This window comes from Paramormyrops kingsleyae, chromosome 2 (genome assembly GCF_048594095.1).
Source record: "Paramormyrops kingsleyae isolate MSU_618 chromosome 2, PKINGS_0.4, whole genome shotgun sequence".
In the NCBI taxonomy this organism is placed as follows: Eukaryota; Metazoa; Chordata; class Actinopteri; order Osteoglossiformes; family Mormyridae; genus Paramormyrops; species Paramormyrops kingsleyae.
Genome location: NC_132798.1, coordinates 31,432,565 through 31,456,397, shown reverse-complemented (window position 1 = coordinate 31,456,397; position 23,833 = coordinate 31,432,565). Strand labels below are relative to the sequence as shown.

Here is a 23,833-nt window from a genome sequence, read left to right as displayed (position 1 = left end):
TCATGGACTTGTCTTGGCAGGAAGAGCAAGAGCTTTTTGTTCCAAATGCTCTTGCATGAAGGAATTCCTCAAAGAGCATGTTAATGCATTAGAGTCTTTGAAAGAGGAAAGTATTCAGCAGAAAGGGAGTGGGGTGATTAGTAAGACTGTCAACAAACCCACATTAAACATATCAGATACTCCTGCTCCTGTACAGTATTTTATTGCTGACTTCCTGAAGTTAAGATGGTTTGGCAGAGGTTAACTGTTATTACATCAGGAGTGAAGCTAATGAAGACCTTTTACATCCATCTTTCAACTGTTGACAAACTATTTAAGAGACCTGTCCACCTTGCTCACATTAAAGGTGACCTAATGAGGTCCAGTGGGAAGCACACAAGCAATCTTCCAGTTCATGTTATGGAGGCATCACAATAAAACCAATACAACTGGGCAAGCTTAGTTCCTGTAGCAAACTGCGTCAACAACCCTTGACTGGTCCAAAGTCAACAAAGTCCAGTTTCGCAAAGCTTTTTTAACTGTGGCAATCCTTGGAAGCTTTATGGTCTGCTTTGAACATATGAACAAAATGAAACCACAAGGTTAACATTAAATATTGAGTGCTTTACAATTTCTGTTAAAAGGATTTCTTTTTTGAACACACCAGGTGCCTGCCTGCATTCCTAGTTACAAGAAAAGCTGTTTTGTCCTTGTGTAGGACAGTTTATTTTACAGTATTGAGCAGGACATGCTAAAAAGGCCACTGTTTTCTAAATAATCTTTGACAAATTACATAAAAATTGTTTTAAAAAAATCATATTACACTGCAATAGATGATTGCATTTTATTCCACATTAATTTTCTGTATATTATCATATGTTTGTGAAAAATACTGGTTACACCATTTGACACAAATCAGTTACACCACTTGACCATGTTGCTTCTACAGTGAAATGCAATTATTTGGTTAAGAAATTGACATTGAAAAATCAAGCTTGACAGTTAACGTGGTTTGTTGAACGTGGTGTTTTATTTAAATTCAATGTAGAAAAAACATCCACCAAAAAGAATCATGAATTCATGACTTATATTGTAATTCCATCCATCCATCCATCTAGTACTTATCCAGGGCTGGATCATGGGGGCAACAGTCTGAACAGATCTCCCTCTCACCAGCCACCTCCTCCAGCTTCACTGGGGGAATACCAAGGTGTTCCCAGGCCAATCAAGAGATGCAATCTCTCCAGTGTGTCCTGGGTCTGCCCTGGGGTCTCCTCCCAGTTGGACATGCCTGAAGGACCTCCCCAGGGATGTATCCAGGAGGCATCACAGATGCCCAAACCCACTTCAGCTGACTCCTTTTGATGTGGAAGAGCAGCAGCTTTACTTTGAGCTCCTTCCAAATGTCTAAAAGTAGGAAGCGTATTACAGTGCATTTTATAATACTGCTAGTTAGCATGCTTCACACCTAGCTTAGCGGGCTGGAAAGCTCATATCACTATGTGCATTTACACTCACCTAAAGGATTATTAGGAACACCATACTAATACGGTGTTTGACCTCCTTTCGCCTTCAGAACTGCCTTAATTCTACGTGGCATTGATTCAACAAGGTGCTGAAAGCATACTTTAGAAATGTTGGCCCATATTGATAGGATAGCATCTTGCAGTTGATGGAGATTTGTGGGATGCACATCCAGGGCACGAAGCTCCCGTTCCACCACATCCCAAAGATGCTCTATTGGGTTGAGATCTGGTGACTGTGGGGGCCATTTTAGTACAGTGAACTCATTGTCATGTTCAAGAAACCAATTTGAAATGATTCGAGCTTTGTGACATGGTGCATTATCCTGCTGGATGTAGCCATCAGAGGATGGGTACATGGTGGTCATAAAGGGATGGACATGGTCAGAAACAATGCTCAGGTAGGCCGTGGCATTTAAACGATGCCCAATTGGCACTAAGGGGCCTAAAGTGTGCCAAGAAAACATCCCCCACACCATTACACCACCACCACCAGCCTGCACAGTGGTAACAAGGCATGATGGATCCATGTTCTCATTCTGTTTACGCCAAATTCTGACTCTACCATTTGAATGTCTCAACAGAAATCGAGACTCATCAGACCAGGCAACATTTTTCCAGTCTTCAACTGTCCAATTTTGGTGAGCTCGTGCAAATTGTAGCCTCTTTTTCCTATTTGTAGTGGAGATGAGTGGGGTCTTCTGCTGTTGTAGCCCATCTGCCTCAAGGTTGTGCGTGTTGTGGCTTCACAAATGCTTTGCTGCATACCTCGGTTGTAACGAGTGGTTATTTCAGTCAAAGTTGCTCTTCTATCAGCTTGAATCAGTTGGCCCATTCTCCTCTGACCTCTAGCATCAACAAGGCATTTTCGCCCACAGGACCTCCGCATACTGGATGTTTTTCTCTTTGCACACCATTCTTTGTAAACCCTAGAAATGGTTGTGCGTGAAAATCCCAGTAACTGAGCAGATTGTGAAATACTCAGACCGGCTCGTCTGGCACCAACAACCATGCCACGCTCAAAATTGCTTAAATCACCTTTCTTTCCCATTCTGACATTCAGTTTGGAGTTCAGGAGATTGTCTTGACCAGGACCACACCCCTAAATGCATTGAAGCAACTGCCATGTGATTGGTTGATTAGATAATTGCATTAATGAGAAATTGAACAGGTGTTCCTAATAATCCTTTAGGTGAGTGTATTTCACTGTGTGCTACTAATTTCACCAATACTAACTGGCGAAGTACAAGAAAAAAAAAATAATGAGTAGTTTTCAAATATATATTTTAAAGGCAAAGTATATGTGACCTTTTCCTTATTAGCATTATTTCTTATTAATGATCTCATTCTTTCAGTCACTACCCAAAGCTTGTGACCACAGCTGACTTCCTGAAGTTAAGATGGTTTGGCAGAGGTTAACTGTTATTACATCAGGAGTGAAGCTAATGAAGACCTTTTACATCCATCTTTCAACTGTTGACAAACTATTTAAGAGACCTGTCCACCTTGCTCACATTAAAGGTGACCTACTGAGGTCCAGTGGGAAGCACAGAAGCAATCTTCCAGTTCATGTTATGGAGCCATTTTCAAAAAAGGGGATAGAAGTAATTTGTCAAACTATAGGCCAATCAGTCTAATTTGTATAACTGGTAAAGTTATGGAGGCTATAATCAAAGAGAAAATGGTAGATTACCTGGACTCAAATAACATTTTGAGGGATAGCCAGCATGGATTTAGGAGAGGTAGATCCTGTTTAACAAATCTGTTGGAGTTTTTTGAGGAAGCTACTCAGGAAGTTGATGATAAGAAGGCCTATGATGTCATCTACTTAGATTTCCAAAAGGCTTCTGATGTTGTCCCCCACAAGAGGCTCTCCCTTAAACTCAAAGCGACAGGTATTTTAGGAACTGTAGCGACCTGGATTGATAACTGGTTAACGGATAGGAAGCAGCGAGTAGTTATAAGAGGCTCAATGTCACAGTGGGCCTGCGTTCATAGTGGGGTACCGCAGGGTTCAATTTTAGGACCACTATTGTTACTAATTTACATAAATGATATAGACACCAATATATACAGTAAACTGGTGAAATTTGCAGATGACACCAAGGTGGGTGGTGTAGCAGATACTGAACTAGCGGCTCAGCAGCTACAGCGGGATCTTAATTTAATTAGTGACTAGGCTGACACCTGGCAGATGAAATTTAACATAGACAAATGTAAGGTACTCCATGTAGGGAGCAGAAATATAAAGTACAGGTATTTTATGGGACCTATTGAAATAAAGGTAGCTGATTATGAGAAAGACCTTGGTGTGTATGTTGATGCTTCCGTGTCTCATTCTCGCCAGTGCGGGGAAGCAGTAAAAAAGGCCAATAGGATGTTGGGGTATATCTCCAGGTGTGTGGAGTTTAAGTCAAGGGAGGTAATGCTAAGATTATACAATTCCTTGGTGAGACCTCACCTTACAGGAATGTCATACGAGGAAAGGTTATTTGAGCTAAATCTGTTCAGCCTCAAGCAAAGGAGACTGAGGGGGGACATGATCCAGGTCTATAAGATTCTAACAGGTTTGGATGCTGTTCAACCGAATAGTTACTTCAGCATTAGTTCAAATACAAGAACTCGTGGACATAGGTGGAAATTAGCGGGAGACCATTTCAAACTGGATGTAAGGAAGCACTTCTTTACACAGTGTGTAGTCAGAGTATGGAATAGTCTTCCTGATAACGTAGTGCAAGCTGAATCCTTGGGTTCCTTTAAATCAGAGCTTGATAAGATTTTAACAACTCTGAGCTATTAGTTAAGTTCTCCCCAAGCGAGCTCGATGGGCCGAATGGCCTCCTCTCGTTTGTATAGTTCTTATGTTCTTATGTAGGAACGCAGATCAACCGGTTAATCAATAGCTTTGGCCTTGCAGCTCTCGCTTTACCACAACAGAACAATAGAGCGTCCACATGACTGTCGATCCAGCACCGATCCGCCTGTCAATCTCCTGCTCCCTTCCTCCCTCACTCATGAACAAGACTCTGAGATACTTAAACTCCCCTGCTTCAGGCAGCAACTCATCCCCAACCTGGGTGGGCAATCCAAACCAAAACCTCAGTTATGATTTCAGTTAAGAAAAATATCTAGCAACAATGAATCAAGGTAAAAACATGTCTGTCCGTGTGTCTGTGTGTTTCTGTCCGTTTGTGTATTTCTGTGTGTGTGTGTGAAAACTAACTACCTTTCATGCCTTTTACCGAGGTAATTGATCCTTGCAGCAGGTGCAGTGTTTACTTGTGCTTTGTGACAAGTCATAAATAGTGATTTTATCCTAGCCTTACAGAGCTTTGAAAATAAAGTTGTGGATAAATCAACACTTTTTTTCCCAAAAATATGACATTGAACACTTGAAAATACTTCCACACTGTAAGTTAGTTTGTATTACATTTAATCAGCATCATAAACTACTGATATTTCTCAAAAATGGCCTCCAACAGAAAAGCTCATAATAGAAGTCAAATGGTGTAGCCAGTTACATTGTTTGACATTTCAATTTAAAATTAAATTTTACAGGCATTATCAGGGACACCTTCATAAGCACATGGACTTGATGTCAATATTTAAAAAATATATTTTTAAATTAAGTGATTTTTAGAATTATGATTAATTCAATGTCAATGTTTCCCTAAGGTCATACAGTACCATTTGACATGTAACCAGAAGTATGACTAACTAATTGCCAAATTATCTGTCATTTTAAACAGAATTACTAACCTTGGCATACAGCAGTTAGGGTCACCCAGGGTCTGTGGTAGAAAAATTATAAATCAAGGACTTAGAATAAAAGTCTGGACCTCTTAGTTTGGTAAGTAAAGAAAATCTCTTTTATTCCAGCAAGTTCAGCAAAGCGCTCCCATCACACTCTGGCACTTGGTACCAAGTCACCCCCAGCACACAGAGCAACCAGTAGATAAAACATACAGTAACTCCCAGGACTTCTAAGTCCTGATTGGTCATGAAACATCAACAAACTAAGCTGAAACGTATAACAAACACAATTCTCCTGCTCCATTGGTTCACTTTGGTAGTAAGGTAAAATCCACCCATTGTACGGAACTTACTGGAGACAGCCTCGGCTTCTAGACTACAGGGCTTGTCCTTTAAGGTGCGCAATTGCGCGTGCACGCCATCACGCGCCTAAAATGGTGAAGAGCTGCGCAAAGAAATGCGCGCCTATCAATAAAAAAGACATGATGTTTTTATATTTCATCTTGACTTGCTGCCACGTACGCTTTCCACTACTATTGCATTTGAAAGCGGTTCTCCAAAACATTATAGCATCAATCCCAAATATAACAGTCACAATAAAAATAGTTATCATAAAAAGGCAACACAGTTGTGACCCCCTCAGTGGCCAGTCTTGAAAGAACCACCAGGGTCGGACACGCATCTGCAGTGGACCCGATGGACCCAGGCGTCGATTCCCTCCACTTTCACTGTGTGAGGGGTCACCATCAGCACCTGGTGTGGTCCCCTCCATCTCGGCGTGTTCCATCTCTCCTCTGGATCCCCCTCCTGGAGCCGACACCTTATCGTGGTGGAGGGGTTTGCGTGTTCCAGTGATCCCAGGAGCTAAGTTGCCCGGGGCTTTATGCCCCTGGTAGGGTCACCCAAGGCAAACAGGTCCGGGGTGAGGAACCAGACAAAGTTCGGCTCAAAAGACCCCATATGATGAAGAAAATATTGGAACCACGTTTTCCCTTGCCCGGACGCGGGTCACCGGGGCCCCCCCCTGGAGCCAGGCCTGGGGGTGGGGCTCGATGGCGAGCGCCTGGTGGCCAGGCCTATACCCATGGGGCCTGGTCGGGCACAGGCCGAACAAGGCACGTGGGTCCCCCTTCCAATGGGCTCACCACCCGTAGGAGGGGCCATAGGGGTCGGGTGCATTGTGAGCTGGGCAGTGGTCGAAGGCGGGGACCTTGGCGGTCCGATCCTCGGCTGCAGAAGCTAGCTCTTGGGACATGGAATGTCACCTCTCTGATGGGGAAGGAGCCTGAGCTGGTGCGCGAGGTTGAGAAATTCCGGCTAGACATAGTCGGGCTCACCTCGACGCACGGCTTGGGCTCTGGAACCAGTCTCCTTGAAGGTGGTTGGACCCTATTCCACTCTGGAGTTGCCTGCGGGGAGAGGCGCCGAGCGGGGGTGGGCATACTTATTGCCCCCTGGCTGGGTGCCTGTACATTGGGGTTTACCGCGGTGGACAAGAGGGTAGCCTCCCTTCGCCTTCGGGTGGGGGGACGGGTTCTGACTGTCGTTTGTGCATATGCACCGAGCGGCAGTTCAGAGTACCCACCCTTTTTAGAGTCTCTGGAAGGGGTGTTGGAGAGCATTCCTTCCGGGGACTCTCTTGTTCTACTGGGGGACTTCAATGCTCACGTGGGCAATGACAGTGAGACCTGGAGTGGCGTGATTGGGAGGAACGGCCCCCCCGATCTGAACCCGAGTGGTGTTCTGTTGTTGGACTTCTGTGCTCGCCACGGATTGTCCATAATGAACACCATGTTCAGGCATAAGGGTGTTCATATGTGCACTTGGCACCAGGACACCCTAGGTCGCAGTTCGATGATCGACTTTGTAGTCGTGTCGTCGGACTTGCGGCCGCATGTCTTGGACACTCGGGTGAAGAGAGGGGCGGAGCTGTCAACTGATCACTACCTGGTGGTGGGTTGGCTCCGCTGGTGGGGGAGGAAGCCGGCCAGGCCTGGCAGGCCCAAACGTATAGTGAGGGTCTGCTGGGAACGTCTGGCTGAATCCCCTGTCAGGAGGAGTTTCAACTCCTACCTCCGGCAGAACTTTTCCCATGTCCCGGGGGAGACGGGGGACATTGAGTCCGAATGGGCCATGTTCCGCGCCTCCATTGTGGAGGCGGCTGACCGGAGCTGTGGCCGTAAGGTAGTCGGTGCCTGTCGTGGCGGCAATCCGCGAACCCGCTGGTGGACACCAGTGGTGAGGGATGCCGTCAAGCTGAAGAAGGAGTCCTATCGGGCCTATTTAGCCTGTGGGACTCCAGAGGCAGCTGACGGGTACCGGCAGGCCAGGCGGGATGCGGCTTCGGCGGTCGCTGAGGCAAAAACTCGGGTTTGGGAGGAGTTTGGCGAGGCCATGGAAAACGACTTCCGGACGGCTTCGAGGCGTTTCTGGTCCACCATCCGGCGGCTCCGGGTGGGAAAGCGGTGCAACATCAACACTGTTTATGGTGGGGATGGGGTGCTGCTGACCTCAACCCGGGACGTTTTGGGTCGGTGGAGGGAGTACTTCGAAGACCTCCTCAATCCCACCAACACGCCTTCCGACGTGGAAGCAGAGTATGGGGACTTGGGTGTGGACTCCCCTATCTCGGGGGCGGAGGTCGCTGAGGTGGTTAAAAAGCTCCTCGGTGGTCGAGCCCCGGGGGTGGATGAGATCCGCCCAGAGTTCCTGAAGGCTCTGGATGCTGTGGGGCTGTTTTGGTTAACACGCATCTGCAGCATCGCGTGGACATCGGGGGCAGTGCCTCTGGACTGGCAGACCGGGGTGGTGGTCCCCCTCTTCAAGAAAGGGGACCAGAGGGTGTGCTCCAACTATAGGGGGATCACACTCCTCAGCCTCCCTGGTAAGGTCTATTCGGGGGTTCTGGAGAGGAGGGTCCGCCGGATTGTCGAACCGCGGATTCAGGAGGAGCAGTGTGGTTTTCGCCCCGGCCGTGGAACAGTGGACCAGCTCTATACTCTCCGCAGAGTTCTGGAGGGTTCATGGGAGTTTGCCCAACCAGTCTACATGTGTTTTGTGGACTTGGAAAAGGCATTCGACCGTGTCCCTCGGGGAGTTCTGTGGGGGGTGCTCCGGGAGTATGGGGTACCGGGCTTCCTTTTAAGGGCTGTTCGGTCCCTGTATGACCGGTGCCAGAGTCTGGTCCGCATGAGCGGCAATAAGTCGGACTTGTTTCCGGTGAGGGTTGGACTCCGTCAGGGCTGTCCTTTGTCACCGATTCTGTTCATAACTTTTATGGACAGAATTTCTAGGCGCAGCCAGGGCGTTGAGGGTGTCCGGTTTGGTGACCTCAGGATTAGGTCTCTGCTTTTTGCAGATGATGTGGTCCTGTTGGCTTCATCAGACCGTGACCTTCGGCTCTCTCTGGGACAGTTCGCAGCCGAGTGTGAAGCGGCTGGGATGAGAATCAGCACCTCCAAATCCGAGACCATGGTCCTCAGCCGGAAAAGGGTAGAATGCTCTCCGGGTCGGGGATGGGATCCTTCCGCAAGTGGAGGAGTTTAAGTATCTCGGGGTCTTGTTCACGAGTGGGGGGACGATGGAGCGAGAGGTCGACAGGCGGATCGGTGCGGCTTCCGCAGTGATGCGGGCGCTGCATCGGTCTGTCATGGTGAAGAAGGAGCTGAGCCAAAAGGCGAAGCTCTCGATTTACCAGTCGATCTACGCTCCTACCCTCACCTATGGTCACGAGCTATGGGTAGTGACCGAAAGAACGAGATCGCGAGTGCAAGCGGCCGAAATGAGTTTCCTCCGCAGGGTGGCTGGGCTCTCCCTTAGAGATAGGGTGAGGAGCTCGGTCATTCGGGAGGGACTCAGAGTAGAGCCGCTGCTCCTCCGCATTGAGAGGAGTCAGATGAGGTGGCTCGGGCATCTGATTAGGATGCCTCCTGGACGCCTCCCTGGTGAGGTATTCCGGGCATGTCCCACTGGGAGGAGGCCCCGGGGAAGACCCAGGACACGCTGGAGGGACTATGTCTCTCGGCTGGCCTGGGAACGCCTCGGGATTCCCCCAGAGGAGCTGGATGAAGTGGCCGGGGAGAGGGAAGTCTGGGATTCCCTGCTGAGACTGCTGCCCCCGCGACCCGACCTCGGATAAGCGGGAGAAAATGGATGGATGGATGGATGGATCTTGACTTGCTGCCACGTACGCTTTCCACTACTATTGCATTTGAAAGCGGTTCTCCAAAACATTATAGCATCAATCCCAAATATAACAGTCACAATAAAAATAGTTATCATAAAAAGGCAACACAGTTGTGACCCCCTCAGTGGCCAGTCTTGAAAGAACCACCAGGGTCGGACACGCATCTGCAGTGGACCCGATGGACCCAGGCGTCGAATCCCTCCACTTTCACTGTGTGAGGGGTCACCATCAGCACCTGGTGTGGTCCCCTCCATCTCGGCGTGTTCCATCTCTTTCTCCTCAGGTCACAAACCAACACCCAGCTCCCTGGGTCAAGCGGTGTCACAGCTCGTAGTGGTTCTCCTTCTGGAGTCCTCCAATAGGCACGAACCTGGTCCCAGGCTGCACCTACCGCAAACCTGTAAGATAAGTCAGCAAGTCCCCAGCCACAGTTTCCAGTGTGACATATCGCGAGGGGGACAAAACACGCATTGGCCTCCCAGTCAACACTTCAAATGGAGCCAACCCTGTTTGGCGGTGTGTCCTGGCTCGCATGAATAACAAAGCCAGGGGCAGGGCATCAACCCAGGGCAGGCCAGTCGTCTCTGAAATTTTTGCCATTTTCAGTTTCAGAGTTTGATTCGCCCTCTCCACCATCCCCCCACTCGAGGGGTGATAGGCGCAATAATGTTTCAAATCGACTTGCATCCAATGGGACAATTTAGCCAGTGTCTCTGCAACAAACGCAGGACCATTGTCTGTGGTGATTTTAGATGGGATGCCCCACCGCGGAATCACCTCTTTTAGCAGACATTTAGCCAGAGCATCAGGGCGACGGCAAGGGAATGCCTCCACCCACCTGGAAAACAGATCTACAATCACCAAACAATACTTGTATCCCCTGCTTGGCGTTAGCTCAATGAAATCCATCTGCAGGTGATCGAACGGGCTTTGGGGACTCGGGGTCACTGCCAGGTCGGTTGGGATGCCCTTCCCCACATTGAATTTCATGCACACCATACACCTCCCGCAGAATTGGGCAGCAGCTGTGGCAAACCCAGGGGCATGCCACACCCGAGTCACAGCTGCCACCATCCCGTCACGAGACGCATGATCCAGGCCATGAACGGCTTTGGCCATTCCTGGATATGCAGATCTAGGAAGATAAGGTCGGTTAGTCCCAGAATGTCGCCACACGCCTTTCCCATCACACCGTGCACCGCTCCATTTCCATCCGTGGAGCTCACCCTCTGTAGCACCTGTTTGAATCAAAACAAGGTCATTATCAACGCATAGTTTATCAACATCCATTGCTAGCAAAACCTTATTCCCAAACCCAGTGGAGTCTTTAGCTAAACTTTTAGCCCACTGGTCTGCGAGATCATTCCCCTGACTGATTTCATCAGTCCGCTTTGTGTGGGCCAGGCACTTCACTATTGCCACCTGTTCGGGTAGCATGAGAGCGTCCAACAATTGCTCCACTAATTGATGATGCTGAATGGGTTTTCCAGTGCTCGAAGGCAAGGTGATAATGGTCGAGCCACCGAGTCCAAACGCTTTGAGTAGTATGCAACCGGTTTGCATCTCCCCCCGTGATACTGAGTCAAGACTGAAGTCATGAACCCATTTTTTTTTCGTCCACATATTGCACAAATGGCTTTTGATAGTCAGGCACCCCCAAAGCTGGGGCTGACATTAATGCCTGCTTTAAATCAATTAGGGCGTCTTCGGCTTCAGTCGTCCACGTCAGTCTGTCTGTCAGTCCTAGCCCAATTGTTAAACCAAGGGCTGTGATCTCTGTGCATAGTCCTGAATCCAAGGCCTGCAATAGCCAATCATGCCTGGGACTGAAAGCAATTGCTGTTTAGTCCTTGGTTTGGGCATCTCCTGTATGGATGCCACTCGGTCTGGTCCTAATGACCTTCCCTCACTTGTCAACACATGGCCAAGGTATTTAACCCTTTGTGACACCAGCTGCAGCTTTTCTTTGGAGGCTTTGTGCCCAATTTTTATTGCCAGGAAGTCTAACATAGCTATGGTGTCCTGTTTACAGGACTCACGAGTGTGAGAGCAAAGCAACAAATCATCCACATACTGTACCAGTGTGCTACCCCCAGGTGCAGTAAACCCCTCCAAATTTTTTCCCAGCTCCTGCCCATACACACTAGGTGCCTCTGTGTAGCCCTGGGGCATCACTGTCCAAGTCCACCTATTCCCCTGAAAGGTGAAGGTGAACCAGTACTAGGAATCTGGATCTACTGGGATAGAAAAGAAAGCATTAGCCAAGTCAATGATAGAGAACCATTTAGCCTCCGCTGGTATGGAAGCCAGAATCGTGATTGGATTGGGTACGATAGGAGCTCTGGGGTGTATGGCTGCATTGACACCCCTCAAATCCTGTACAAATCTCCAAGTACCATTTGCCTTTTTCACAGGTAAGATAGGAGAATTAACTGGAGAATAGGCTATTTCCTTAATAGCCCCCCTTTTCACCAGATCTGCATGTACTTCTCTCACTCCCTCCTCTGCTTCTCTAGATAAGGGATACTGGGCCTTGTGAGGCCGAAAGTCAGACTTGAGGTGGACCACCAAAGGCTCAGCTGACACCACTCGACCAAAATTTTTCCCTTTTGCCCACAAGCAATCTGGTACATCCCCTAACCAGTATGGCAGAGGGTCAATACCTTTGGCCATCCACCCCCAGTCTGACGATGTGTTACAAGCCTTCTTTAGTCCCAGGCCAGTAACCCGTTCCATTATCTGCCTTGGGGACTGTTTCCCCTTATCCCTTTTATTACATTTCCTCATTATCTCTCCCTCGATCTCTGAGTCCCTTTCGGGAGGGTGTGAATGTTTACTTGACGCACTCCCCATATCTACCCTTTAACAAATGGCGTTGAACATAAGACCTATGAAATATCTGTTCTGACCCTGATATCCTACAAACTCCCCTTCTCAAGGTAGCTGCCGTCTGTACAAAGCACACAGCTGCTGGGTAGTCACTAAACTAAACAAGACACCTTGTTACTGGGTGACGAAAGAATCAAAAAGAACTAAGTGTTATTCCAAACATTTAGTGTCCTAAAAGCAAATTAACAAGCCTATCCCAGTATATCTCAGGTCCAACATGATTCCCCAGACACTTTTTGCTGTATTAGTCCACAGGGCTATTCCACCATTCCATTAAATGTTAGCACCTGCATGTGACAGTGTGGAGCAAAATCAACTCCATGTATTGTTTATCCCACTGAGGATACTGCACCTGGGAGACCCCACACCCTTTACCACGTACGCATTCTCCAAAACCCATACACCCTATCAACATACATCTTTATACTCCCGTGGGACCGAGAGTGGGCCAAACCCCGAACAGTGCCTCAGCCCAGTGCCAGGGGTCTACGACAGCGCCTGTCTTAGGTTGTTCCTGTCCTCACACAGGAATCTTACCCGTCCTTGGCCTGTTACGCAGTGCTGTGCTACCGCATGCAATGCATTCACTGTCCAGCCTTCACCATACAATGCCGCACCACGCAGAGCACACACCACCCTGCCCTCAGCCCCTGCTGCACCAAGCCTTATCACCGTCGTGTCTGGACCCCCTGCGGGTGACGACTTCCCTGCCGCCTTCCTTGTGCCCCGTCACACAAATATACAGTGGCGCCACCAAAATCACGGACTTTCCCAAAGGTCTCGTGCATCCACCTCTTCCACGTAATAGGTCACTCAGGTCTCCACTTGGACAGCACCCTTTCCCTACTACAGGTGGATGAGCGCTCTCCCACCGGCCTTCCTAACCGTGGTCAGCGCTTCCCCGTGCTTGGATCCCCTCAGTCACGGCGGACTTTCACATAACACACTCAAACACTACCAAACACATAACCTTCAGCAACAAGCAAAGCAGCAGCAAGAATGAATAAACAGAGAAGCCTCTATCTCACCAAAACAGGTCCGGCCAAATCAGTCTCAGGAATGTTCAGGTCTGGGACAGCGTGGTCTCCGTTGTTCCTCTACGAGGGACTGGGCCAATCCTCAATCTCATCTGGATCTGGTCCCATCAGGCTCTACGCCTTACCTACTTCTATCGCAGGATCCCATCATCTGGAACAAACAAAGAACTCAGCTGCCCCACGTTGGGCGCCAAACTGTGGTAGAAAAATTATAAATCAAGGACTTAGAATAAAAGTCTGGACCTCTTAGTTTGGTAAGTAAAGAAAATCTCTTTTATTCCAGCAAGTTCAGCAAAGCGCTCCCATCACACTCTGGCACTTGGTACCAAGTCACACCCGGCACACAGAGCAACCAGTAGATAAAACATAACTCCCAGGACTTCTAAGTCCTGATTGGTCATGAAACATCAACAACCTAAGCTGAAACGTATAACAAACACAATTCTCCTGCTCCATTGGTTCACTTTGGTAGCAAGGTAAAGTCCACCCATTGTACGGAACTTACTGGAGACAGCCTCGGCTTCTAGACTACAGGGCTTGTCCTTTAAGGTGCGCAATTGCGCGTGCACGCCATCACGCGCCTAAAATGGTGAAGAGCTGCGCAAAGAAATGCGCGCCTATCAATAAAAAAGACATGATGTTTTTATATTTCATCTTGACTTGCTGCCACGTACGCTTTCCACTACTATTGCATTTGAAATCGGATCAGTTAAATTGTTAATATTATATAGGTTTACATTATGAGTAACATTACAGTAATGGAACTTCAGGGAGCATTACATATTACTTAGCAGCATATAATAGGTGACTTCTGAATTGTGTCGCATCTGTTAGCCTCTGTAATTATTAACAGTATTTCAATTCTTTTCAGAAAACACTTAATTGTCTAATACTCGGTCGTGAGATATTTTAGACCACGTTTTATGACCGTGAAAATGTATGTATGCATTTTCTCCGCCGTCAATACGTTGCCAATAAGCCTGCCTGCTTTTGTTGGCTGCAGTGGTATTGGACTTTCTTTACAGCGTTGATTTAAAAACTCCTCATAACCTTGCATAATTAGCATGCAGTCTTCTGAAACATATACAGATCGCGCTATGAGTCAAATGGTGCCTTGCGTTGCCGAACATGCTCTACATATGTGAACGCGCACAAACTCCAATGCAGCACCGATTTACCTAACCAACTTCTTAACTGGCGTCGTAGTACTGCATTTATTATGTCCGTAGATAGATCGATTAGAATGTACACACTAGGGTGACCAGATAATCCATGTCAGGGAGGACACTCTGAGCTAGGACAGGAATTGTAAATTACCATTTCAATTAAACGGACCTGGATTTCACTTGAGCACTGAGCTCTTGCTGTGTGCTGATTGGTCAGTCTCCTATAATCATGCATGTGTCACTAATGCTAATGTGAAACAGCTGGATGAGTCTTTCAGTCAAGGAAATAAACCAATCAAAGCACAAGAAGAGCTGAACTAATTAGCCGAGCACAGGAGCCTTTCAATTTGAAAGTAGTTTGTAAAACCTGAAGTAGCTCAAAGTGTCCTCCCTGACATGGATTAGCTGGTCACCCTAGTACACACACACACCACGCATATGACCTGTACAAAATGCATGCATGAGAAATCATGGTAATGTATTCATGTACATGTATGTCAGGGTTACCCTATGCCACATTTGATTTGCTCAGATGTGTATGATGTGTATTTTGGCCCATATAATCTTAATATTATGGTGCTCTTCCCCTCTGAGCCTTCTGCAGCAAGTGTTATGCAAATTGAGGACAATCTCCGATGTATTGATGCAAAAAAGACTGAATTCTGAATTGCAAATTTTATTCACCAATAAAAAGTGATTCACTTTAAATGGGTTTCTACAAAATATGTTAAAGCATTAAAACTAGGACAAAATTCTCAACTAACACTAGGACTACAAAAAACAGAAATATGTACAAATACAAGTACATTTTGACCCATTGCACCAAAGTCCAACCACATTTTAGGCGCACAAAAAAGGTAAAGTTGTGCAACTAGCACTTTTAGGGTGCACAAAAAAAATTGTGCACCTAGCACTTTTTAGGTGCACAAATTTGTGTGCGCCTGCATTTTTCAAAGGACAAGCCCTGTCTACATGAGATATATATATAGTTATTAATTATATGACATTGAATCACTGTTAATGTTTGGGTGTTCCATTGATTAATGATTAACACATTGACATATTGTCCCTGAATCACTGAAAATACATGGTTAACATATGATTAGTATGATTAACATATATATTGACTACTACTATTCTATTAAGCTATAACTCTTTGTGCACCAGTTGGGGTGGCTTCGAGTCTCTTCCTGCAAGTGGTTTCTCCCCCCCTTTGCTCCACTGTCTGCCTCTCCAAGGTCCGAGCTTCTGCGGAGCCAACTGCAGGCAGCTATCACAAAGCGAGGTCACACAGTATCCAAAACAATCTCTTCTGGCCTAAGGCCTAAGACATAACAGACCCAATATGCCTCCCCTCCCGGGCCTACTAATGTCCAATTTTACTTCCACAGGTCCTTCTCTGTGATATTTCCTGTAACAGGGTTTTATTGCACAATATGAACAAAATGGCTCTGAGTGGTGGTTTCACCACCGTCACACTTGAGAAAGTTTACCTGACTAATATGTTTCCTCAAATTAATTGTAAAATTCAGAACAATAGTGTTCTGTTACTTGAATTTCCTATTAAATAGTCCTAATGTAAGATTACGCCAGACTAGTTGAAAAAGGGTGTTTTCTTCAGAATTTCACCTTTTTAAAGCAATTTTATTTGGTATAAAGTTTTTACAGTGACTCCACATTGACGTTTTTGCCATCATCCCACAAATATTCTCTAAAAATAGATTAAAACCAAAAATTTTTGACTAGGTCTTCAAAAAAAAAGGTGCTTAGGCCTCCCTAAGAGAAGGAAGTCAGATATTCTCTTAAGATTGGCCAAATGAATGTGATATACAGATCCATTACATTTTATGTGTGTGTTTATTTCAATGTAATAATTTAATAATTATAGTGCAGTAAACAAATTTGCCAGTGGGTTCAGTTCACATTACCCCAGTCTGTGGTATCCATTCTGTGTGTATTCTTCTCTTACTATGCAGGCTACCGTCCAGGGGTCACCAACCTTTTTGAAACTGAGGGCTACTGTACTTCACGGGTACTGAGCCATACGAAGGGCTACCAGTTTGAAACACCCTCCTAAACTTATCTAAACTTCATGTATGATAAACATGTTTTAAATGCTTTTTTTAGATATTGTCATTTTCAAATCTATATAAATGCAAATGTGATTAAAGAAGAATAGCAACACGATAAAATTAAATTTTAGACGCTGCTCACTGGTGAGTTGTGCTATTTTTAGAACAGGTCCGCGGGCAACTCATGTGGTCCTTGGGGGCACCCTGGTGCCCACGGGCACCATGTTGGTGACCCCTGGTCTAGTCTGTTACATTAAGTCTGCTAAATTACATTAAGTAATTTATAAGTTAATTTTCGAATTTTAATGCATTTAAATTTAACTAAACCATATGGATACAAAAAAAATTGCATCACATCTCTGACTCATGTAAAACCGCTGCAGATGTTACAGATTAGATATGAGGGACAGCTGCAAGCCTCAGCTTGTATGTGGATGTTCTTCACATGTGGAGGACAGGCCCGTAGCCCGTAGAATTAAATTGGGGCGGGGAGGTCACCCTACCGATGGGGAAGGTCTCTCCCTCTATACCTGCTATACTACTATGTGGCTACATGCCTGATGGAGGAACATAAATGCTCTACAAATCCCATACTGGATAAATGGCTGTAAGATGAATAGGTAGATGTATGTCAAAAAGCCATAAAATGACTTTTTACTGAACTAAAAGGTTCAGTCTTTGTTACCTATATATTTTAATTAAATAATAAAAATATAGATATATAAATCTATTAAAAAGAGTGAATGTAAATGTGTTTATGTGGTTGCTTCACTCAGGTTATCCTAAAGAAACACAAGAGCTAAAACAAAGCTTTATGGAAATAGCTGTTCAAGACTGATATTTGATATACTTTTAGTCTCCACTATATTAATCATGATTGCAAAGATTGTTAGGCAGTGACATCTTATGCAGTGGTGAGCCGTTTAAAGTCTGCTTCTGCATAACAATCACATTCTCCCTGCATCTGTTCATTTGTAGTGCTTCCCACTCGCTGGAGTTTTCATGGTAAGTGATTCAGAGAAATTCCTTTAAGTCTCCAGTGATTAATCGACTTGCACGTACAGCACAGCCCACATTGAGATGCACAGCCATGAAGTTAAACATGAATAGGGCTGAAGGCATCTACCTGCCTACTTGGTCCTCCACCTCCTCCGTCAGGAATGTCCCGCACAATTTATCCCAATGTTTGAAATAAGGGGCATAGTTCCCTCTGTTCCTCTGGTGATGTGCCAAATGGAAAGGTGCCCCCCCAAAGCCAGGCAGGAGTCTGTGAAGGGCCCAGGGCAGGTCATATCCGCAGTGGTCCTCCACAGCCAGCCAGATGTTGAGAAGGTAGAAGACGATCTCGCTCAGAGGATGGCAGCCGACTGCGGCAGCAGTGACGACTGCCAGGGCTTTGAGGGACAGCAGCTCTGATATGCTGGCGTCCTGCGCAGCCAGAGCAAACGTGTCCCTGTTCAGGTGATGGTCCCGATGCACCCAGACGTACAGCCAGGGGACGCTGCCAACGACAGGATCAAACATTGTCTCCCACACTCATGCACAAACATCCACAGCTTCACAAACATAAGCTTAATTATAATTGCACATTAACGGAAAAGTGACAGTGACAAGGAACTGCCAGGAGCTGGTAGTGGACGTTGTGCTATTGTCACTCAGATCTCTCCCTGACACTCCCAGCTGTTCCATATATTTGTTTGATTATCCCTTTGGATGGTGTTAGTCTCCATCGATCCACAGTTTGGCTGAGAGTTTACTGTACGCATGGAAAAAAACGCCTAACCACACCAAGCATCTAAGTGACCCCATTCCAAGTCAGGCACAATAATTTCATGGTTCCACCAGCAAATCCAATCTAGCTAAATATGGCCTTGAACATCAGTCAGATTGTGTGCTGGACAAAGCTCACAGGGAACTGTGGAAACCTCTGCCCAGGGATGGGTGATTCACAGCAGTTATGAGAGGGTGGCCGCTTAGGGGTTGTCATCTTCCGCTGGATTGTAGCAGATGAACGATCCAGAGCAGCAGACAAACACTGAAGTATGTGTTGATAATGTCTGATACTTTCCCCCGTTACTTCTACACTGTATGGGCCATTAGCTCCAGCTGGTCTAATAACACTTTGCGCAACCTGGAGTATTATCCATGGATTAGAGCTGAATAGAAGCTTTATTGTCATCGTACACTAAATACACAATGAAACTATGAGTGCTGCGGTGTATTTAGTATAAAATAACAATAAAGTTTCTATTGGAGGTTGAACCACCAGCATAGTGGCATTTCTGGGGAAAACCACAACAATTTAACATTCAGTGTCTGTTTTCAGGCTAAGATTTCTGGCTGAAGACCTCCTGTCACTGATCAGGTGGGTCAGTCCTTAGCCTGAAAGCCAGAGACTCGCAGCATCAAAGTCCCACTGAGGCAAACTCCAAGAGACGCCTGTCTTTCTCACAGACACAACGTCCTCCATTATCAAGCCAACAACTAGTAATGATCCAGCTCCGTAGTGAAAGGCTTGAGTTGATCACTTTTCGTAGTGCTGGCTGGTTGTACTGAGTTGAACTTCCAGCAATACAGCCTGATGAAGTAGCATGCTGGGATAACCTTCCCTGGCAAACGGATTCACCGGCTGCAGTCCCAAATGATCGCCCTCCCTAATCTCACCACAGCACATCTTACTTTTTTTAGACACAAGAAAACCAACTTCTCCTGAAGCAATCCTCCTTATGGTGCTATATCGGAGCTATAGTAAGCTAAACTGTTTTCAGATTCCCTTTGACTATCCACAATCTATCCATGGACTAGCACAGAGCAACAGCTCACATGGAGGGAAATTGTGTGATGCTTCATTACAGACTGTTGCTAAACACAGTCTAAACACACTGAACCAGCATAGATTTAACACTGGGACGCAATTCAGGAACCATACTCCTTCTTCCAGCTCCCAAATTTTCCCACCCTCCCTTTAAAACTGGTTGTGATTTGGAAACGGGACACTGAACTGCACTGAAAAGCACTTTGTAAAAATATGTGCTTCATTATATTAAAGTTCTGCCCACTCAGAACAGACTCAAAACCAAATGTTGCTTTGCCTTGAAGCTTACTATTTTATCAGAACATGCCATTCCCAGCTGGATTTCCTTCTGTAATAAAAGACTCAGTTTGGACATTGTTCTTCTGGAGACTGTTTTGATAAGTCACATAAGCCGAATCCTTCTTGTCTTCCTTTAACCCCTGTGTCTGTGCTCAATTTGGTAGTAAACATTTCACCAAAAACACCTGATGAAGGTCTTACATGGATCTTTAGTGTAAGCAGGAATATCCATGTAGCTGGACATAAAGATCCCTTATTAACAGTGACCTCATCGTCTTTATCCACCCAAAATAAATGAAAGTGTCCCAGCTCGTATCAGGTATACTTAAATAAGAGATGTTCTGCAATTTCCAAAATATGCACATTTTCACAGTGTGTGATACTTGTCTGCTATTCAACATCACGTTTGAATATAATTATAAACGTATAATTAGGTACATCAAAAGCGTTGGGGCAGTTTGCCAATCCTATACACTATTTACAAGGTAATTAAACTGTGACAGGCATGTAAATGCGTGTGCATGTGTGCAGACTTGTGTTGAATTGAAAATCTCATTCCTCCCAGCTGGCCAAAGTTGGCAACCGATATTCCGACGGTAATTTAATACTTCTAGACATATCACTTCATCGCACATACACAGCTGAATAATTTTCTGTAATCTGAGCATACATTACCGGTGCATTAAGACGTGCCAAATGAAGAAAAGCGTGTCAAAGATGAGCAGACACAACCCGACCTCCAGCAGCATCTGAGCGCAGGACGGGGCGGCTGGCGGAAAGTAAGGGGTCCGCAGGCGCTGCAGAACCGCGCTGGCTGGTAGGACGATGCCGATGTATCTCAGCAGAATTCGACCGAAGCAGTCCAGCCAGCGACGGAGGCACACGGGCTCGGAGCCGCTGGATGAGATCCTGTACCGATGCACAGCGGAAACATGGCGGGCGAGCGCGTCCAGGAATAGGAAAGGTGCGCTGAAAAGCAAGTGCACGCAGAAGGCGAGGATGGCGGACAAGAAGGGCGACCGTAAGATGTGGCGATGCAGAAGGAAGCTGTCCCACATGGGCTGTAGAAGTCCTGCTGCCCGGGACAGCTCACAAGTGCTGTTCATTGCACCGATAGTTTGCGGATGTTATATTCGATGTTTGAGCTTTAGTTTCTGAACTTTCCCCAATGTTTGAAATAATTTAATTAAACGAAAGGAATTAAAAAAGTCATGCTGCTTACTCAGATAGAACGGTACTGCCCAGTTGCGTCAGTCTCCTTCTCCAAAATTGAGATTCTTTTACACCCCCTCAATCTACAGTATAAAGGCATACTTCCCAGAAGAGCGGAAGTTTGATTTCTTTAGGGACCAGATCAGCCCGAACCATCGTCCTTCCCAAGCACACAATTAAGTACTGTACTCCCACAAATATTGGTAGGGACATGTCCATACCCAAATCCAGCGCACTGACTTCCAGGAAGGGATACGCAGAGTCCCTACCAGTCAGTTATGGGGATTCTGAGTTTAAGTGAAAGCCGCCGCAGAGTTATATAAACGGCAATTAAATATGAGGTATGTGAGCAAATGGTTTTACTGATCTGTGTCATAATTCATTTCAATATACAATGTAGCTTCCTTCCTATTAACTTCATAGGGGTTTTTCTACTTTTATTCTTAAAATTAAGTATGTGGACAAACTGGGAAAAATCTTTAGTTTTAACACTGCCATGTCTAAAGATACACAGGGCAGACAGTGTCTCTCTCATACCGCATTGATGTAAGATGGAACTTTATTGATTTTCATGAGGGGAAATTTCTTTGTCGAGTAGCGCAGAAAGGAGTGAATGCATCCATCCACGCATCTTCCAAACACCCTTGTCCCCTGCCAGACTGCAGGTGTCTGGAACATAACCTGGAATAACCCAGGATGGGGCACCAACCCATTGCAGGGCACACATACAGATGGGTCAGCCTTCATACCAAGTCACCTTAGCATGTTTTTGGAAACCCCACAACGACATGGGGAGAAGAAGCAGAGTTAGAGTGGAGACTCGATTTCTGGTCTTCAAAGGTGTTAGGTAACATGCTAGTTCTAGACCAGGGGATGCCAAACTATTTAGTCGCAATGGGGTTGAGAGCTGTTTTTGGTGTTTGAATTTGTCCTGTAGGTGGCGATTGGACGTTGATGATTGGATTATGTAATGGCTGGCGTCTGCTTTCCTGCCTATAAAGACCACCCTCGTTCCAAGATGGCTGTCCCTCACCTTGGCTTTACATGCCGGCACCCTTTTTTTGTAATAGTTTTGGTATTGTTTATTGTTAAGTTACCTTTATGGATATGTTGATCTTTGACGGGTTGCTACATTCTTTTGCACTTTTGGTTTAGGTTTAGTTAGTATAGTAAGTTAGTTTTCAGAAGACTCACCTATTTGTTTGCTTCTGGACCTTGGTCGGGAGGTAGGCAAGTTGTTTGTTCTGTACTTCTTATGAAGTAAGGGTAGGGTTTTCTTTCTTTTTTTTTGTTTTGCAACCATCAATGTTTTGTTGTGGATAATTTGAATTAGTAATAAATTATATTGTGATTGAGAGACCGAAGTCTGTGGCCTTTTCTTATGTTACATTGTTCCTGAAACTTAGTTTGGGACCATAACAGGCCCTGATATAACAGCAGCAGAGACGCACAACCTCCGTATTGTAAAGTGTCACAGCGTCTGGCAGCAGCTGTCACTGTTGTCACCAACATGCAGTGCTGGGCTTCCCATTGGTCTGCGGGGTGCAGAATGTCAGAAGCTGAACAAGGCTGAGTAACACTTTACAGTATGGCTCTGGTTAACTTAGAGGTACCCAAGTGTCACGTCAGACCATTCAAAACCGTTTACATGACCGTGAATCCAGTCATTATGCCCCTGCATGAACAACACAGGCCTAATTTTATCTTCATGGACAACAATGCTCCATCACTGAGGTCGCATCATTAGGGAACGGCTGCTGGAGCCTGGGGTACCTCGAATGGAGTTGCCTGCACTTTCTCCAGACCTGAATCCCATTTGGAACCCTAAGGAATCAGCTGAGTCGCCGTGTAGAGTTTCATAGCTCTGTATCCCAGAACCTCAATGACCTGATGGCCGCCCTTCAAGAAGAGTGGGATGCCAGGCCTCAGCAGACAATAAGTCGACTTGTGAGAAGTTTTCCCATCGGCAGCCATTTGGAGAACCATGTTCATCTCTTACAGCCTAGAACATCAAATACTCTTAGGTGGGGGGTGGAAGAACAAAGAGATTTCGTTATGTATCCAGCAACGCACCAAGATGGGACCATACACTTACACAGCTACAGAGGGGAAAAGAAGAGGCCGACCCTCAAGCTAGATGTTCTACTGTGAGGCATTAAACACCTTTGCATGTAGGAAGTAAGCAGGCAGGGGGAGAGTTCTGTTAACTGCTACACTAATTTGCGTATTTCAGAACATCACGTCATCTGTGACTCACACTATGGCATCTGAAACATATGGTAAGGACAAGTCCTTAAAAATCATGGCTATTTTATCTTCTGAAAGGAAAGCCTTGATCCTTTCACAGTGTCCAGCAGATCCTGCACAGAAAATGACATTTTCGCATCACCCTTGGTCCTGGCGTAGACCTACAAAACATGGTCTGATTAAACAAATTCAACCAAAGAACTTTGAGCCTGAACAGCAAAAGGTGAACTACTGCAGGTGTTTCTAACAGGATTTCCCCAACCCCTGCAACTGTAATCATTCCCAAATGATTTTACTCAGTTTAAGCACTATAATTTGCCAGTAAAACCATAGGAGGCAAAACTATAAAACGACAACATATGATGGAAATGAACATAGATCCAAATTCCTAAATTTAAGTAAATTTATACTTGAAAAAATAGAATGATGACTATATACTGCTTATCTGATTATTCTGGTACTCCAGGAAGTCATGCATTAGAACTGGTAAATTCAGCAAAATGTCACATGACTTTTCACAAGACTGTCAAGAAAGCCAAAGGTGAACTAGAGACCGTTCAGGTCCAAAAAAGGGCCATTTATCATATTATTCAAGGTCTAATGGGGGTTAATCTGACTGACATTTCCAAGCTTCCTTCATTGATGTGAATGTTGCAACAGTAATCATGGCTGGTC

General features: G+C 45.8%; 1 protein-coding gene across 1 annotated transcript; it reads right to left on the bottom strand.

Moving 5' to 3' along the window:
- Nucleotides 1-5,348: 5,348 nt before the first annotated feature.
- Nucleotides 5,349-21,276, bottom strand: ch25hl3 (cholesterol 25-hydroxylase like 3). Its single transcript, XM_072708958.1, has 3 exons — nt 20,375-21,276; nt 17,732-18,106; nt 5,349-13,518 (listed from the first exon to the last, which is right to left on the bottom strand). The coding sequence occupies exons 1-3, from the start codon at nt 20,803-20,805 to the stop codon at nt 13,515-13,517; spliced, it is 810 nt and encodes a 269-aa protein (XP_072565059.1). The 5' UTR covers nt 20,806-21,276; the 3' UTR covers nt 5,349-13,514.
- Between the last annotated feature and the right edge of the window lie 2,557 nt (nt 21,277-23,833).

Excerpts from the sequence above, each read along its gene's own strand:
- ch25hl3 (XM_072708958.1), bottom strand. The coding sequence starts at position 20,805 with ATGAACAGCACTTGTGAGCTGTCCCGGGCAGCAGGACTTCTACAGCCC. Across the intron at positions 18,107-20,374 it reads TGGCACGTCTTAATGCACCG|CGTCCCCTGGCTGTACGTCT; the intron begins GTAATGTATGCT and ends TGTCGTTGGCAG.